Here is an 18,894-nt window from a genome sequence, read left to right as displayed (position 1 = left end):
TGGACTGTCACTAGGCAATAAAAGGAAATGAAGGACTGATACACACTGCAACGTGTGAGGACCTTGACAACACAGCGCGCCATTCCACTCCAGCGGAGTGTGCACAGCAGGCACGCCTACACACAGAGAGCAGATTCACGATGGCTCACAGTTGGGGCAGGATTCAGTTGGTGGAAATGGTGCTCATGGGTACAGAGGTTTTTGTGGGGGTGACAGAAATGTTTTAAAATTGATTGTGGTGATAGTTACACAATTCTGTGCGTATACTAAAAACAATTGAATCGTACACTTTAAATGGTGAGTTCTATAGTATGTAAATTATATCTCAGAAAAGCTGTTCTTTTTTAAAGAAAGTGCCAGTGATCAACTGTGTCACACCCCCCTGAGAGGCCGCATCAGAAAAGGAATGAGGATGGACCATTGGGGTTTTTTCTGTGTGGTAAACAACACAAAATTCAGCATTTTAACCATTTTTAACTCTACAGTTCAGTGGCATTAAATACATTCACGCTTTTGTGCAACCATCACCACCATCCATCTCCAGGACTTTCTTATCTTCCCAAACTGAAATTCTTGCAACCATTAAATAATAATTCCCCATTTTCCCCTTCACAGCCCCTGGCAGCCACTATTCTGCTTTCTGTGTCTATAAATTTGCCTGTTCTAGGCACCTCATGTAAATGGAATCAGACCGTATTTGTCCTCCTGTGTCTGACGAACCCCACTTAGCATAATGTCTTCGAGGTTCATCCATGTTGCAGCACATGTCAGAATTTCCTTCCTTTATTTTTCACTTTTTTTTCCTTAAAGATTGGCCCTAAGCTAACATCTGTTGCCAATCTTCTTTTTTCTTCCCTTCTTCTTCTCCCCAATGCCCCCCAGTACATAGTTGTATATCCTAGTTGTGATTGCCTCTGGTTGTGGCATGTGGGACACCACCTCAGCGTGGCCTCATGAGCGACGCCATGTCAGCGCCCAGGATTTGAACCCACGAAACCCCAGACCACTGAAGCAGAGCTCACGAACTTAACCACTTGGCCATGGGGCCGGCCCTTCCTTCCTTTTTAAGGCCAAATGATACTCCATTGTGTGGGTAGACCACGTTTTGTTTGTCCATTCATCTGTCAGTGGACACCGGTTGTTTCCACCCTTGGCCATTGTGAAGAGTGCTGTGAACATGGGGGGACACACATCTCTTCGGGTCCCTGCTTTCACTTCTGCTTGATATTTTCCTAGATGTGGGATTGCTGGATGGTACCGTCGGACTTTAGTGGCGTGAAAGTCATTGGTGACCTTGGCAAGGACGGCCTGATTGGAGTAGGTTCCAGAAAGCACAGAAGACCATGGGGATAGCACGGAAAGGCAACTCTTTAAGATCTTTTTCAATAAAGGGGGCAATAACAAGAGAGGCTTACGAGAAGAGAGGAGTTGAGGACACTTGGAACAGCAGGTTTGCATGCTGAAAGGAAAGGTGCAGAGACAGGGAAGGACTGGCGATGCAGAGGGGCCAGGGATAATCCCAGAGCAGGCAGGAGCCCGTGGGGTCAGCGCACATGGGGGCGACTGACCTTCAGTATGAGCAGAGCTCATCTCTCAACAGGAAGGAAAAGTGAGCACACAGATGTTGATGCTGGCAAGTTGGAGGGTTTGGGCGGAAGAGAAGATAACGAAGTTATCCTATCCTGGGTGAAACAAGGAGCTGAGAGGGAAGGGGAGAGACGAGGAGGAGAGTTTACGGAGGGAGAAAAGAAAGACAGATTTCCAGGCAGTGCTGAGGGCCCACTTGAGGTTTGGGGTCACATTTTTAAAAGCCCAGCCAGAGGGTTGTATTTCACTCCAGCCGTGTCATTTCCGGTGCAGGCAGTGCGTCCTTCACCAAGGCCGGGTTCTGGAGTAATTATTTTCAACTACATAAAATCTGAACAGAGTAGAAGGGAAGTACGGACAGGAAGAGGGTGATGACCAGTGAAAAAGAGGAGGGTCAATGAACTGAAGGTTCTAGAAATGTTGAGGAACTGATGGGAGGGGAAGTCTACGGTAAATCAGATTACCGTTCTGATCTAGTCAGACACACACACAGTCACCTCCACAGTGGAGGACACTGCCTCACCCTTGGACTTTGGGCTTAGCCATGTGACTTGCTTTGGCCAATGAAATATTAGCGGGCATGATGAACAAAGGCTTGGGACAGACCTGTGCAATTGGGGTAGCACTCTTGCGATCCCAATTTCCTGAGAAAGGAAAAATAATAGGTTTCCTTTTCTTGCATTCTTGCACTTCACTATGGGCTAGCCATCACCATGGGTCCCAGAAGGATGAGAGACATGGCACAGAGCCACACCAGCCAATCACCCCAGCTGAGCCCAAACTAGGTCAGCCACTCCTTAGCCAACTTGGACTCATGAGTGACATGCGATCACTGTTTTAAGCCACTGAGTTTTGAGGTGGTTTGTTACAAGCAAAAGCTGACCAAGATAGGATCCTAGGGGCATTTAGCTGGAAAGATGTGGTGGTCAAGGTCAAATATACTTAATAATCATCACCCAACCCTGGGGAGATAAGAACAATTATTGGTCCCATAGAGAGGAAGGAACTAATACTCAGGGGGTGAAGCAACTTGCTCAAATGTCCACAGGTAGGAAGTGGCAAAGCTTGGATGCGAATCTAGGTGCGTCTGGTTCTAAAGCCACTATAACATGCCTCCCCAATTTTATCCTACTTACCAATTTGGCTCAGGAACTCTTAGGACATATCTTAATGTCACCTTGAAGGAATATATTAGATAGTACCTCCCAGGAAGTAAAACCCAACTGGGGGAAGTTGACCTCAACAATATTTATCTTTGACAATTACAATTACAGGTCTCCAGAGCAAAACTGGAGACACTTCCGTGTATCAGATTTTTACATACAGGAAACATGTTAGATACCTGTGATTTTTTTTTTTTTTTTTTTGAGGAAGATTAGCCCTGAGCTAATTGCTGCCAATCCTCCTCTTTTTGCTGAGGAAGACTGGCCCTGAGCTAACATCCGTGCCTGTCTTCCTCTCCTTTATATGTGGGATGCCTCCCACAGCATGGCTTGACAAGCGGTGCCATGTCCACACCCGGGATCCGAACCAGCGAACCCAAGTCTGCCAAAGTGGAACGTGCACACTTAACCACTGTGCCACCGGGCTGGCCCCGATACATGTGATTTTAACTACAAACTTATTTTTAGACTACAGAATAGAACAAAGCCGCAAATTATCTCAAAAACTCTTTGTTTTTACATCCAATATTCAAAAAATAAACCCCTTCTCATTGTCATATTTTACTAATTTGTATGAGTTTATCTTATATATTGAATACATAAAGAGATAGAACTATAGTAAAGTTACTATATTGAAAGTATTCATCACTGGGTACAAATGAATAAATTTATTTTCTGTATCTACAAATATAAGTTTCCAAGCACACTCAAATATAGGAGGAATTCAGGAAAGAGAGTTTGACAGGAGAATAAAGAGGTTTGAGCTAAAAGATCAAGAGTTTGTGTCTATAAGTGGTCCTACGGTTTCTGGAAGCCCAAAATCTCAGGGAATTCCTGAGAGTGAGGACAAACAGGTATTGAAGATCTAGATGAAGGGAATAAGGATTTCCAAGGAAAATATGTTTTCATTGGTATTCAGAATTCACCGTGAAATTGTTCCATGTGATTTTCAAGCATGATAGGCAAATATGGGTTTAAAAAAAGAAAACAGCTTAAAGTTCCGAGGTCTTATTTTAAAAATTCATAATCAGATAAGGAAGTGAGCTGATGAACAAGAGATCTAAGCATTTTCACAGTTGGGAAGTCTGCTATTCTCCCAGCGCAATCAAAGGTCTGTCCCCAGTATCTCCGACAGCTCTGTCTAAAAGGCTGTTCGTTTAACCAAGAACGTAGTATCCTCACGATACTGGCATTTTCTATTTTAAGGGTAAGCCTCTGATAACAGGTGATATTCAGATTAAGAGTCTGGTGGTGTTACCGGCTATAAACATAGGTTCTTTACCTGCCACATAAGAGGGGCCAAATAAAAACTGGAACGCCAGCTTACGGGAAGGAAAGAGTTTTTATTTTGGGTGATGTCAGCCAGGAGACAAGAATGGCCCCTCAAATTTGTCTCATATTGTCTCATCATCTCCCTGAAAGCTGGGAGGCGAGGGGTTTTAAAGGTTTGTGAGAAATGTGGCTGCTTGCAGAGAGGGGGGATAAGGAATTCCATAGGTTTCTGTCCTTGGTTGTCTGTCTCTGTGGATCCCATGCCAGAAAGCTCTGCGAAGCTGTGGTTTCTTGATATTCTCTGGACATCAATTTCCTTGTAATAAACTTCAAGGACCTGTGATTAGTCAGAACTTCAGTGTGAGCCCAGCTGAGCCCACGTGGGCTTTAACAACGTGTACCTTCTATTTGGTTGTAAAGCTCAGGGAGTCAAAGGTTAAAGAGACAGACATTTACATATGAGTGCTTTTGGTTTTAACCCGGTGTATGGAAGGGAACTGATATCAGTGGGACATTCCAGGTTATACATGGAGCCAAAAGGAATCAAATATCATTCTTTTATTCTTATGTACAGATTATTTTATTGTAAAAATGTAAGCAATCACAAATCAGTCTGTTGCAAAATCAGTGCTGTATTAGCATAAATGTAATTCCAAGATTTTTTAAAAATCTCATCAGTTCCAAACAGGAATAAGCATTAAGACATGATGGTGCTGAAGTCATTTTCAAGAGACACCAATGCATTGAGTGTGTTTTTCATATAAGGAACTTAGAAAATTTAAAATTTCTAAACGAATTATCTTTATCTTTTCTTCTTATATAATTACAGCCATATTTCTATATAATAGGCTATGAGATGATACGTAAACATAGTAATTTCACCAGAATTGTTTCTTATCAAATAAGATCATATTTTTGCTAAAAACTTTCATTCCAGTCATTTTAAGTGAATAATTCAAGCAACTGTCAAAAGCAAATACATGTTTCTTTTAAATGACGGCTAGGGCCTAACCTTCATTTTCCCCAAGGGAAACAGCATTAAAGATCATTATTACATTATTTGCTGTAGAGACGTGGATTATCATTTAAAGACATGAGCTTGCATTTGCGCATCTAACACAGAGAATCTTCCTTCCAGTGCTGAGCGGGCTGCGTGTGGGAACACCTGCGTTGCTCCCCAGGTGGGGAGCAGCTTGGTGCAGGACCAGGGCCCCTGGCCCTCACAGATTAGCTTTTTCCGTCGCAGACAAGTGGGACCCAGACTGCACAAAGGTGTGAATCGCGTTCTGTTGGAAAAGAACAAGACCAGCGTGTTAATGAACTCACTCAGCGGCAGCAACTCGGCATTCATCTTAGCTTTAATTTGTGCTCAAATGAAAATAATAACAATTCAGAATCCATTCACCTTAAACTAGTTTAAATTGTCCAGAGCTAAAATGAACAGCGTGTGTTCTGCAGGTGAATTCTTTACATCTCGAGGGCGTTTCTGAACAGCTGCTTAAGAAATGGGATAGTTGTCCCTGAGGAGGATCACGAAAGGAAAGCAAACTCTGCCTCATCTAACCCAGGACACACCTCCTCTGTCACAGCCATCCGCGGCTGCTCCAGACTCACCTTAGGTTTCTCAGCATTGTATTTGTCCAAAAGAGCCTGGACGCGGGCCCCGTAGTCAGGATGGACATCACTGAAGTTCTTGACCTGAAACCAAGTGAAAATAATGTAAGCACACCCCAGCCCCCTACGAGGCAAGGGCCCCGCGTCTGTCCCCGGGTTTGCTCTACAGGCGAGAGAGGATGCTCCCACGGGAGGCAGAACCACACAGCGAGTGGAAGAGCAACACGGGGTAAGACCGGGGCCCCGATGAAAACCTGACATATACTGGCTGAGCAACCTCCAATAAGTCATTCATCTGAGCTCCGGTGTCCACTCCCCATAAAATGAGAGAAATAATTGAGCCTACCCCATAGAATATTGTGAGAAAAGCACATATGAGGTGAGCTCCATTCACTGCATGTAAAGAGCTGACCCCAGAGTGACTCAACAAGGTCTAGAGATTTGTACTAAGAAACAGGCCCAGACGCTACCCGAATTCAGAGTGCGGTGTACAAAGACGCTGGCCCTGCTGGGCAGCTCCACACACTCAGCAGGAATTCCTGACCGTGGCTGATGCCGAGCAGACCGCGGGAGGAGGTGGAGCATCGTGAACCCCCACAGCGCTCACAGCTCCAGCATACGTGAGAGAACACGCCAAGGGTCTGAGCCAAGTTCTGCCACCTCCGAGCTGTCTGACTCATTCTCATCAGTGAGATGAGAGGAAACCTGCCCCACCTATTTCACAGAGCAAGTGTCAGGCTCTCTGCTGGGGTGAGCAATAGGAAACAGTGCCGTGGGGATTTAAAGGATTATTTTTCACACCACACACATGGAAGACAGTTATAGATACAGAACGTTGGCTCCAGAGAAAGTGCCCAGCCTGCTGGTACTTGTCTCTAAGCCTTGGGACACATGGCAGACAGCTGTTATCCTAGGTACCCCTTTGAACAGAGATGCGGCAACCAAGAGACAAGGAAATAGCAGGTTCCCTAACTCACCCGAAGTCTGCCCCTGTGGCAGGCCAGGAGACCAGGCTTCACATGGCACAACGAGCTGCCACCAGAAACACCCTGGCACCTTAGCTCCAAAGTTCAGCCTGACTTTTGGAAGCAGCTCAGTTCTCACCCCAGAAAATGTGCGAGTTTCTAGTTGCTTCTGAAGGAGGGTCAGGTGTCATGACCTCCAGTGGTTAGGCATGCTTCAAACCACAACAATGTAATCTGTATTTCTTATCTCCTAAAGTCTAAGCAAAATCGTGGCAGGACCCACATTTTGATATTGGACATGGTTCTCCTGCACAGACCTTGGCTGTAGTCAAATTAAACAGCCTAGGAGAGAGTTCACCCTGAACTCAACTAATTTATGACACATTGGACAAAGAGCTAAGGGTCACTGTATATGCTAAAGTCATCGGAAACAAATCCTGGACAGAAAGTATCAGAGGTTGATTGGGGATTAGCACTAATTTTTTTTAAGTCCACGTAGCTCAAGTGAAATAGAAATGCACCTTCTCATTTCCAAGGTTCTCTCACCCAGCTGCACTCTCGCCTCCTGCCGGCAGAGGTCCCCTTCAGCTCACAAAGCCCCACTCACCGCTTTCTTCTGGATGAAAAGCTGCGCGTCCTTCAGATGGCCGGCGATGTTCTGGCACAGGCGCTTCCTGTGCTCTTCATCCAGCACGTGCAAGTAGAAGGCGCGCACCTGCTCGTTGAAAACAGAGAGCATCCAGCTTATCACCAGCAGAACTCACCCACATGCCACTTTGGCAATGAAAAAGCGAGATTTCTTACTGGCATGAGAGTGAAAAACTTTTTAGAACTCGAAAATAATTTAAAATTAGAGTTGAAACTGTCATTTGTGTTGAGTTCCCCACTTTCCATTTTATTTAAAGCAAAACAGGAAGAATTCGGTTGCTGATAGTAGCTCATAACCGCTTTGTAATAACGTCCTTTGTAGTCACTGCTTATAAATATCTTACAAATAGAAGGCAGGACAGCCTACAATTAAAACTCCCACCACACCTTAATATACCGACAACTCCAGAATGCGCAAACTGTTATCGGATGTAAACTGGGCCCACTACAACCTTTGTTCAGTTCACCCAGAGCCACAGAAGAAAGACACTCGAATTCATTAATATATGTCCTCAGTTATTCGGAAGCCAGGATTCCTGGAGAAGACAGATGTTAATAGTGATTTTGCTAATTTTACCTCTGAATGATTTTACCTTTAAATCAATCTCACTAGGCTATCCACAGACTAAAATGAAAGATAGGAGCTTAGAATCAGGCATGTGAGTCCTATCAGCCGCTGCTCACTTCTGAAATCAGCCGTTTCTAGATTACAGCTATAATTTAATCTAACATTTCATTCACTCATTCAACAAGTACTTCTTTATTGAGCACCTCAGTGTACCAGGCACTGTTCTATGTACTGTCCTATTAATGTTTATAAAGCCCCCAAATATCCAAAGAATGAAATTCATAAAATAGAGATATTCATAGCTTTTCTAAGTAAATTAGCAAATATCAGACTATATTAACCTTTATTTAAAAACTTTTGAGCACAGTTTAAATCTGATACCAATGTTTAAAAGTCAGACTTTCCACATTAACACAGTGCAATCAGAGCACTGCATTATGGGGATTTCCTCAGATCTACCTGCAACGTACTAGCCTTCTCTTCAGCTGTATCCAATCTAGTGTTTAAACATCCACTGAGCCACTATATCTGCTGGATTTTTATTTCACAGATTGTCTGCTGCATTTTTATTTCAAAGATTGTTTGTGTTTCTAGATATTTCCATTTGGTTCTTTTTCAAATCTATCTGTTTTTGTTTTCTCACATCCTATTCTTGTCTTAGAGATAATATTCCTTTCTGTATGTCTTTGAATGCTGTGTACACGCTTATTTTAAAGCCCCTTCTGGATTATTCTATCCTGTGTATGACTCTTCCATCTAACGCATGTGCAGTTTCTCAGGGCACTGGACTCCCTTGTATGTATTGTAATTTTGCCCTGTGGCCCATCTCCCACAGGAGTTATCCTCTGCAGAATTACCACGTGTCCGAGCTGTGACAGTGTCATACATGGTGGTCCTTTTGGTCATCTCTGCAGAGGCCTAACAGAGCTCACTGATTCACTTGTTTCTCGGTTCAGGGCTTCCATGTGGTCTTAAGTGGAACAAGAATGCAGGGACGTCACCCGAGCACAGCACAGGAGAGGGGCCCCCAATTTCTCAGGATTGATTACTCCCATCTACAGTCCACATGCTTTCAAGCTGCATCCTTGGCCTGGTGGGTAGCTTTCCCAAGGGAGAGCTGGTTCCTGGTTCTCATCATTACGACTGGAGCTCACGTCTAGCTTCTGCAACATGTGAAGCCTTTTAAACCCATTTACTAAATTCCTAATCTAAGTTGTAGCATTTGCCAGTTCAGTATATCCATTCAACTCTTCTTTCATAAATTAAACTTCTCTTAGTAAATTCTCCATGCCGTCATCTATTTTCTTGAAAATATTAATCACAGTTGTTTTAAGATCTTTATCTGACAATTCCCTTATCTGGATCTCTAACAGGTTTGTTTCTATTAGGAGGGGTTTTTCCCCTCATGGTTTTCAGTCATAAAGTCTTATGTGTTAAGTATGCCTGATAACTTATTATTAAATGCTGGACATCTGAATATGAAAAAATATAGAGATAATTTGAGACTCTATTTTCCTCCAAAGATTTACGTTTGCTTCTGCTAGACAGTTAAGATAGAGGGAGATCGCCTTAATCCAGGTGATCTGAGGCTGAGCTGATGCAAAACCGTGTCTCAGTTTTTGCAGGGAAAGTTTATTGCAGGTTTGCCCTTATTCCTAGGCGTGGCCCTTCCGGGACTCCAACTCAATGCTTAGGATGCTAACTAAAGGCCACCTCCTTAGTAGGCCCTGAACTCCAATTTTTATCCCTCCAGACCCAGAAACATGCCATAAACTCTGCTCAGCATCTTGGCCAATGCTTACAAGGTAATAATCACCTCATGAGGAAAGGACACCAAACGTCAAGCTCACATCTCTGCACTTCCTTTCTGTCCAAGACGTCGGCCCTGCGCATCCTTGCTGCCTTGTTAGCTCTCCAGCCTTCAAACAAGGCTCTCTGTAGTTTATCTAGATTTCCAGTCTTCTCCGAGAGGACAGGGCTGATACAAGCTGGCCGGCCATAAGCCAGAAGTGGAAGTCCCAGTTAACTGTTTTAAGAGTATAAATCTGGACCTTCTTACTTATTTTCCATGTCACTCTTACAGTTACTGGATAGTGCTATGAACCTATAAGCAGTATCATGACTGCTTAAAAACATGAGTTCTTTACAGTGATAAGAAAATCAATAAAATAAGAATGATCAAACAAATTTTAAATTTCAATGTGTAAGCAATAGCGTCATTATCTAAGCTAAATTTTGCAGAGGATGTATTAGCTAGTTTAACACCAGAATAACCTCATGCAGGCACAATTCTTTGAGAGGCAGAGATTGGATTCTAACATACTTGCACCACCAGGAATAATGCAGTTACTATGAAAGGCTTCCAGGATGTTTAATCTCATCTAAATATGGTTTACATCCTACAATAATTTCCTTTTTATAGACACAAATATACATATACACACACGTGCCTTTCAAATAAAGATCTCTCCACAGTGAATTAATTCACGTATTTAAGTCTATTTTACTTGGAAGCCACATTTACAAGTTGAGGCACTAGAAATAGGTCCCATTCTAGTGTGAGTACTAAGCTTAACACCAACTACCCAAGCAGACCTCCAGGACGACGACACTTTTTAGCTTTATTCTTCTCTTGCGTGTGGACTGGACACATTAACGAGGTGGCTGCCCCTCAAAGTTAAAGGGCCTCTTTCACTGCATCCATCTACTGACAGACAGCCCTCAGGCAGCCTCGGGTGACTGGAAAGAGGGTGGCACTTGACCCGGGGCAGTTCACTATAGGCCGGCCAAAGGCCAAGGATGCAACCAAGAGTGACAAGATTAGTCAAATCAATCCGATTTCCTCTCTCCAGAATCTCATACAGAAGTGTTGAGAGAAAGAGAGAAAATGGTCCAAAAAAAAAAAAAAGAGTAATACATGGAGAAAAAAGCCATAAAGAAGAGTTAGCCATGGTCATATAAAGCCACAGCAAAGTTCAAACAGAAGCTATGAGGCAAAGAGGAGAAAAACAGGAGGACATGGTAAGGATAAGCAGTCGGGACTGGAAAGCAGAAGCCGGCAGGCGGAGGGGGGGTCACATAGATAATGCGCCCTGTAAGGAAAGAGCTGCTCCGAATGGAGGTCTGGCCCGTTAAATCCGGGCTCTCCTGCCCAGATTCTTAGATTGGGCTGTACGTAAGCTCCATTTGCCCATTTCTTAGATTTCTATGAGCTCACTGCTTCCCCAGCGGTCCCCACCTGTATCCCGTCTACAAACTTCGAGGGAACAGAGACGAGCCTCCAGACCCTGCACTGAAAGAGCACAGTAACACAACTCCATCGACTAAGGGGACTGACTGATGACCAGAGACGTCTTCCCTGAATTCCATTTAAGACATATTAGACACTTTAAAAGGGGAAAATATGCAGACGTGGACAAGGAGCATGATCAAGCCACTCCCAGGGCAGACAGAGAAGCCATTACCTGAGTGACGTTGTCCTCGTTGGCACTGTTGAAACGCTGCACGTCTGGAGAGCACTGGCTTTTACGTTCCAGGGCAGAAGGCTGTTGCTCCGGAGCACTGAAGCTATTGGGGTAGTAATTCGGAGCGCCACCTTTACAGGAAAACCACAAGGATTTACTCAGGGAGATGAAAAACAAAGCAAGTCTGCAGTCAACGTGATATGAAATAAATTCAAGTGGCGAGTATATATATATGTATATGCACATGTCTATACACACATGTATACACACACATACACGTACATGCCACGAGCATATTATTTTTAAGGTCCGAGATTTAGCTACAGGCAGGCCACAGCTTCTTAGAGAATGCTGCCATCTCCCAAAGGCTCCCATGGGCTGTCTCACTCCGAGTGTTAATGAGGACATTTCAAACTCCCTTTGAATACTTCAACTGACTTCATCTCTAAAATCTTCTGATGCTTCCCAGTACAAATATATTTATACAGGTTTGATTTGGCCCCCATGGAAGATGAGACCCAAAGACATATCTCAAAGTTGAGGGTTTTATTGGGCTTGGGCTCAATTCAAACAATGAGTCACAGAACCCACGGGAGCAGTAGAGTCCCAGCTGCGCCCCTTCCAGCTACAGACACATCGACTGAGCCCTGAGGTGCTAACGGGCTGCTGCCAGGGCCCACGGCCGTCAGGGGTCCATCTGAGCTCTGGGTTTTTGTCTGTGCCATTCCAGCACATACTACATCTGCGTTACAGTGCTCTGCTTTGCTATTCCTTAAAGGTTTTTAAGATTCTTGAGGTATCTTTCCTTTACTGACCATCACTTTATGCAATTCTAGCTTGACTTCCACTTCCCTCCACGGATAAATAAAAAAGGATTTTTAAAATTTGATATTTCTAGTATGTCAGCACTCATTTATCTGGACTATTAGAACAAATGACAAATACAATCAAAACATTTTTTATGACTTCTGGAATAAATTATGAGGCTTTTTTTTTTCATGTTGGCATATTTATTTTTCTAACTATAACTCTGCTTTGGCTGATATTAGCAGAGCTTGAATTATCTGAGCACACTCTGCCAAACAGAAGGAGTGGCCTGGGAACATATTAAGGGGTTTGAACAAACTGGTCTGGGGCTGCAGCTTGACCCAGCTCACTGCCAGAAGAGGTTATCCAGAGTGGATAACCAAGAGGCACATACGTAGCACACGGATCAGAGCACCAAGTGCATGTAGGGAGAGCGAGGACACCACACTATCATGGGGCCCAATGTTTAGCCCAAGAAATTCATTCTAGGTCAGCCACATCTATATGAAAAGCTAGGTGCTCCCACAAACGGCCACCACAGTGGTTTTCTGAGTTAAGAATAAGCTCTTTGAAATGTGCCTATCTGAGGAATTTTTAAATTCTCTTTCCAAACAAGCTCTGACCTTTGCTCAAAGAGGGAGCTGTCCGCAAGTCATTGACTACTGGAAATAATGATGCCTGTTTATCAAACTCCAAGGGCACGGTCCAAATGCTCTACTTTGTCTTTTGGGTTTTTTTTTTTTTGCTGAGGAAGATTCACCCTGAGCTAACATCCATGCCAATCTTCCTCTGTTTTTAGCGTGTGGGCCACCAGCACAGCATGGCTGCTAACAGTGTGGTCTAAGTCCACGCCTAGAACGGAACCCGGGCCGCCAACGCAGAGCGCACGGCCCTAAACCACCAGCCCCCCGCAGCTGGCCCCCAAATACTCTGCTTATAAAACTAGGCAAAGGTGCGTTTTAAAATACATCCTTAAGTAGTTTTTTCATGTATATGTCACTATAGTGAGAAACAAGAATGGCAAACAGGAAGCAATTACTTATTAATAAAGTTTCAAAATACACTTGAACCTGATACAGCCAGTCCCGGTAACAGAAGGACTGAGGAACATGAATGAAAAAAGTCACTTTAGAATAAAAACGCAGAAGACAGACACAGAAAGTATCAATGATTTGGGGCAATAACACACCTCACACCTCTGTGAACCTCAGAGAACAGAAATATTGCAACCACCTAATATAACTGGTGAGTGAGCGTGTAAACTTATCAAATACATGGAAAAGGCTTAGCGATAATTATAATAAATGCAAGGCACAAAATTATATATATAAAATAATCTTAAGCATATAAAAACATCTTTACAGAAAAGACTGGCAGGAAATCTAGCCAAATGCAACAGTTATGGCTTTTGCGTGTTGGGACTATAAGCGGGTTTTTCTTCTCCCTTCTCTCCCTTCCCTTACATTTTCCAAATTTCCTTTAGGGCACATATATTATTTTTATCATAGAAAAATGAACGTTGTTTGAATATAGACATCCATGGCTATAAATATAAACCATCATGGAGATTTCTGAAGGGATCAGTGTAAGCAGCCTATTCGTAAATAGTGTCCTAAATAGGAAGAGGAAAAAACCCTAAGATCTGTATGAAACTGTGGAATACTAAAAGGAAAAAAAACATTAACCAAACATGCTCTAATTAGAGAAAGTAATCAGAAAGAGAGGCTATTTGTACATGGCACCAAAAAGGAGTAGTTAAAAGAAAAACACCATAAATTTGATAAACGACCAAAAAACAAAATGCAGTGGAGTTTCCTCTCACCAGTTGATCTGCATGAGTTCGGCTACATTCACTTAGAAAAAAGGTGGTGGCGAACACCCGATTTGCTGTCTCCCCACCCTAACCTCGGCTCCCCCTCCACATGCTAGCTAGACCTGCTCCCCCATGGCCCCAGCAAAGGGCAGAGAGACAAACACAAGCTCTTTGCACTTCCAAGAGTGGAAGTCCTGGCGATTGAAGAGTGATTTGAGTCCGTCCAGCTCGGGAAGAGTCTTTGCAGCCTAACCCCCCAGCCAGATGCTGCTCCGCAAGAGTCAGGGTGAGAGGGCTTCCTCCCCCCCTTTCTGCACTGGATGGACCACTAGTCAAAGCTGAGCGGGGTGCTCTCACCACATAAAACAGACGAATGCAGGGTGGGTCCTCAGGCAGTTTAAACCTGCATTGCTGGGCAGAAAGGACACGGTTGGCAGGATCACGGGTGGCGCATCTGCACAGAGCCGGAAGGCCCGTGGGGCCAGACTGAAACCCAGGGGCCTGGCCAGCATCCCGCCCTCTCTGTGCAGCAGGCCCTCCGCCCTGGGCGAGCCGCTGCCTCACCTACCCTGGTTGTCGAACATGCACATGGGGCCGTCGCGTTGGTAGTTGGCCACTCGAGTGCGGAAGGGACAGTTCACGGGTATCTGAAGATAGTTGGGTCCCAGGCGGTGGCGGTGGGTGTCAGGATAGGCAAAAAGGCGGCCCTACAGTTATAAAGAAGATGATGACTGTGCACCTGACGTATCAAATAGGAACGATCTGTAAACGTCATTCTCAAGTTTCAAGGGCAAAGCACTCCGGACATGGGGTGAGCACAGAACCTGCCTCCCGCCTCCCGCCCCACGCCCCGCGCCCTCCTGAAGAGCAGAGCTCTGCTCGCCCATGAACGGTCCTTAATCTTCACGCCATATGGCCAAATATCCACACATCTTCACATTCGTTCTGGACAACAACTCCTTTTTTTCTCAGATAACAAGTTAGTGCCATCCCGCATTATTTCCCATTCCCAAGGATGTGTCACATTCTAAAATCGATTTGCAAGAACCCAACGAACTGGAATCACGAGCTGATTCCATTCTTCCCCGTTCCCCGACTCCAGGGGAGGGATCGACCATCCGCTCTCAACAAAATGAAGCAGATTTCTACAAAACCAACCGTATGGGAAATTGTTTAGAAAAGCACCTCCCATGTTGCATTCTGAATTGTATCAGTATCACTCTGAGCTCTGAGCCTTTCTAGATATAAATAAAATACTACACGAAGAAAACTACGGTTCAGAATGATGGCCGTATAATGCCAAAGTCCAGAAGCAAAGATTAAACTAGGTTATTATATATTTACCAAGGCAGGATGGTAACCTTTTTGCAATCTCTTTCAGTTAGTGTTGAAACAAAATACTTTATGACTAACTCTGCATTAATTTTGGTATCAATTATTTATATATTCTCATTATTCAAAGCTCTACTCTATGAGCAGTTTTCTTGCATTGACTTTATCATTGGCCTTGAATCTGAAAGATTATTATTATACTCCTAATTCTATGAGCCAAAATAAAAATCAAGTTGAATAGGGCAACTTATGCAATTATTTTGTACCAAACCAGTCATACCAACATGCTTAGTTCAGTCTCAGCATTCTGTCAATCATTTGCTCTTGGCTGAGTGACTCTACCTCCCACCTTATTTCAAACATCCAAGGTAATACTTAGATGACTGTCGTGCAGCCATGACTAAGAGCCTATTGTCTAGAAGCTGGTTGCCTCCTTTGGCTTAAAATAGACTAAGTTATGTTCTAACTTTACCCACAGGATAGACGACATAATGGAGCTCCTGGATGTAGCCTCCAGCACGTCCTTCTGGTTTTGTGTCACCTTATGTTTATAAGGCTGCCCTCCCTACCTGTGGGTGGAGACCCATAAAGTCAAGGTTGGGAAATGGGCACAGCCAGGCCAGACTCTGACACCAACTTGAATCCAGGCTTCACCCAAGGCCCTGTGGCTGAGCTCCCTGTGGACGTGGGTGAAAGGCAGAACAAGGCTCTCCACTCCAGGAACCGGGCGACTTCCCCACTCCTGCCAACTGCCGAGCCTGGCAGTCGGGAAAGGAGGCACCAGCTTCATCAGGGACCGGGGACGGTCTCTCTGAGACGGGCACTGTCCTGCTCTGTCCTTCTCACCGTGGTCTGGCTTATCACTTAGGATTTCTAATCCTCCTTACTGGCTCTCCACTTCCAGTCCCTCCTCTAAAACACCACCCGACACACTCCTGCCCAAAGAATCTTCCTGAGGCCCTGCATGGATCCTGTCTCCTGCCCAGAAACCTTTACTCCTCACTGCTCGCCAAATGCCGAAAGAAGGACGACAGCCCTGCCTGCCATGTGGCTCCTAACATGCTCCCTGGTGTCAGGATTCACAGCTAAATATCCCAAGCAGTTGTAGGAAAAACTAGGCTGGGAACTGATATTTTGACTGAACCCAATAAGGGTCTTTCACACACTTTCGTAAACTCATTTTAAAAAACTGTAAAGACAGCATATTACATTTAAAATATGTTTGCCATAACTGAAATTAACACTGATAGGAATTATATGATTAATCTTTCTAATTCATATAATTCAATTCACTAATGGAATTATATGATTTCCATTTATCATCCTTTTTCAGGACTCTCTTTCCCACAGTTTCAATGCCATGCCTGACACCTTTGTTTTTTGTTGTTGTTGTAGAGAATATGCATTTGCTATGCGGTCCTTTTCCTATGGGGGCCTAGGCCGCCATCCAGGGCATCGGCACCCTTCTAACTGTATGAGTTAGTGTTGCTAACCGCCTCCAGGTCTCCGTGTGGTCCAGAAACTCATGGCGACCTAGATTCTCATGAAAGAATCTTGTATTCCTCAACCTGTGCCCTCAATACCAAGACTACGCAGCCTTAGCTGTACCCTCGACGATTCCCAGCCTTGGCAAATCCCGTTAACCTCTGCTTCACACAGTTCAGCTCCCTCCAGCCGCCAGGCAGGGGAGGCTCAGGGCCGAGGGTCACGTTGTCTTGGCTTCCTCTGCTCCCCAGTTCAGGGCAAGCAGTTCTGCCCACCCTCTGTAATCCTATCCATGTCACTTCCCTTTCTATTGCCAACCCCCAGCTCCCTCTGTTCTATTTATAACCAACAGGAGTGATTCTGCTTGCTATGTACCAGATCAAAGTTCTCAAAACTGAAGAAAACTTTTCTCTTCCTAGAAGCAACAACTGTAGCATAAACTTCTACTCAAGCATTCAGGTCCCCTCTGACATATGCTCAACGTACCTGTCCAATCTTATTTCTTCTAACGCAGGAAAGAGTCACTGTTTACAGTTTAAATACACCCAACAGGGTCTGCCTTTGCGCCTACACTCCTCTCCCTCTCCTGTCTCACTTATCTCTATTAAAAAACAAAATCCCTGGGCCGGTCCCATGGCCAAGTGGTTAAGTTCACACACTCCGCTTCTGCGGCCCAGGGTTTCACCAGTTCAAATCCTGGGTGCGGACATGGCACTGCTCATCAGGCCAAGCTGAGGCGGTGTCCCACATAGCACAACCAGAAGGACCCACAACTAAAAATATGCAACTATGTACTGGGGGGCTTTGGGAAGAAAAAAGAAAAACAAAATCTTTAAAAAAAAATCCTATCTATTCTTAAAAAACCATCTCAAATGCTACCTTATTCTGGAAACTTTGCCATTGTCCTATCAGACAAGATTTCTCCTCCAATTCACCATAGCATTCTTCTGTATCATAGTTATCCTGTGTTTTAACGTCTGTTACAGTACCCAGGACACTCTATCACACACAGTAGATAAGTATTCCAGTTACATTAAACTGAACTAAAAACTAATGAAAAACTTATTTTCTATAAAAGCCTCAGATGTTCCCAATGTCAAAGCAAAAAAGTTATTATTAAAAAAAACAAGGGAACCTTAGCTTGCCTCCCGGGACAGTGACACCTGAACTGGAATCAGACGCTTACATAAGAAGTGGCCGTAGGTCACTTTGGCCTTATCTAAGATGTAATCATTAATCTGTGTTTCATGGTCATAGTCCAAAAACACAAAAGATCAATCAATTAACTCAATAATTATGAAGCCAATTATTTTCTACTGATTTCTGGTCCAAAGAATGTTTCACTCTTCGTACTCTTGAAAGAGCATTTTGGAGAGTGATAAAAAAAATACTGATTGCCCAAAACATTAACAAGACAAACGGCTAAATTAACCCATTGCCTTAGTTCATAAAAATAATCTCCAGATCTCTTTTTACAGATGGTAAAATTCAAACATCACCACGGAAGAGGAAGTAAATAAAGTTACGCTGACCATGGTGTTACAATCAATTAACAATATTCCCTCCCACCAGTTACAGACTCAACAAACAGTGCTTTACTCTGTAAACACTAGGCATCTCTAACATAACTTTTTTTAAATTAAAAGACTAAATATCAAAGTCTTAACATATTGAGGGGTTTTACAATGAAATTTGGTTTATATTGTAATGCCATCTAAGGATGTTTCAGTCAGTCCACAGGAACTAAGGACCCCGATTAAAGTCTAAGTGATGTTCTAGTTAATTCTTTGTATAAAGATTGTGCCAAATTACACAGTGTGTGTGTCACGCGCGCACTCCTGCCTCAGAACATCTCAATTCATCAGGTTTACCTGAAGCATTTTGTCCGGGCTGGGCTCAATGCCAGGTGGCATGTTGTTTGGGTCAAAGGCCAACTGTTCAACCTCAGCAAAATAATTAACTGGGTTCCGGTTTAAGACCAGCTTACCAACTGGGATAAGAGGGTAGTCCTTGTGAGGCCAAACCTAAAAATAATGTCATAGTCACAATTACCAGACAACCAACTGAAGGAAACTAAAGTACCCATAAAAATTACGCTTTCAAGCATAATGAAGCCAATGATAATAACTGAAAATAACAATTTTTTAATCCAATAAAATGATAACTTAAGGTGAGT

General features: G+C 43.8%; 1 protein-coding gene across 3 annotated transcripts in view; it reads right to left on the bottom strand.

Annotated features, from left to right (window-relative positions):
• Positions 1-4,578: 4,578 nt before the first annotated feature.
• The window catches only part of CAT (catalase), a 58,270-nt gene continuing 43,954 nt past the window's right edge, over positions 4,579-18,894 (bottom strand). For all 3 annotated transcript variants that reach the window (XM_001914718.6, XM_070229259.1, XM_014729341.3), the window contains 6 exons: positions 18,590-18,742; positions 14,470-14,608; positions 11,282-11,412; positions 7,209-7,316; positions 5,637-5,720; positions 4,579-5,308 (listed from right to left, as the gene is read on the bottom strand). In XM_001914718.6, the coding sequence (XP_001914753.3) occupies positions 5,243-5,308; positions 5,637-5,720; positions 7,209-7,316; positions 11,282-11,412; positions 14,470-14,608; positions 18,590-18,742 (681 nt within the window). In that variant the 3' untranslated portion in view covers positions 4,579-5,242. The remainder of the gene's footprint in view (positions 5,309-5,636; positions 5,721-7,208; positions 7,317-11,281; positions 11,413-14,469; positions 14,609-18,589; positions 18,743-18,894) is intronic.

This window comes from Equus caballus, chromosome 12 (genome assembly GCF_041296265.1).
Source record: "Equus caballus isolate H_3958 breed thoroughbred chromosome 12, TB-T2T, whole genome shotgun sequence".
Taxonomy (NCBI): Eukaryota; Metazoa; Chordata; class Mammalia; order Perissodactyla; family Equidae; genus Equus; species Equus caballus.
The sequence above is the reverse complement of the archived record's forward strand: the minus strand, read 5'-3'. Positions and strand labels throughout refer to the sequence as shown.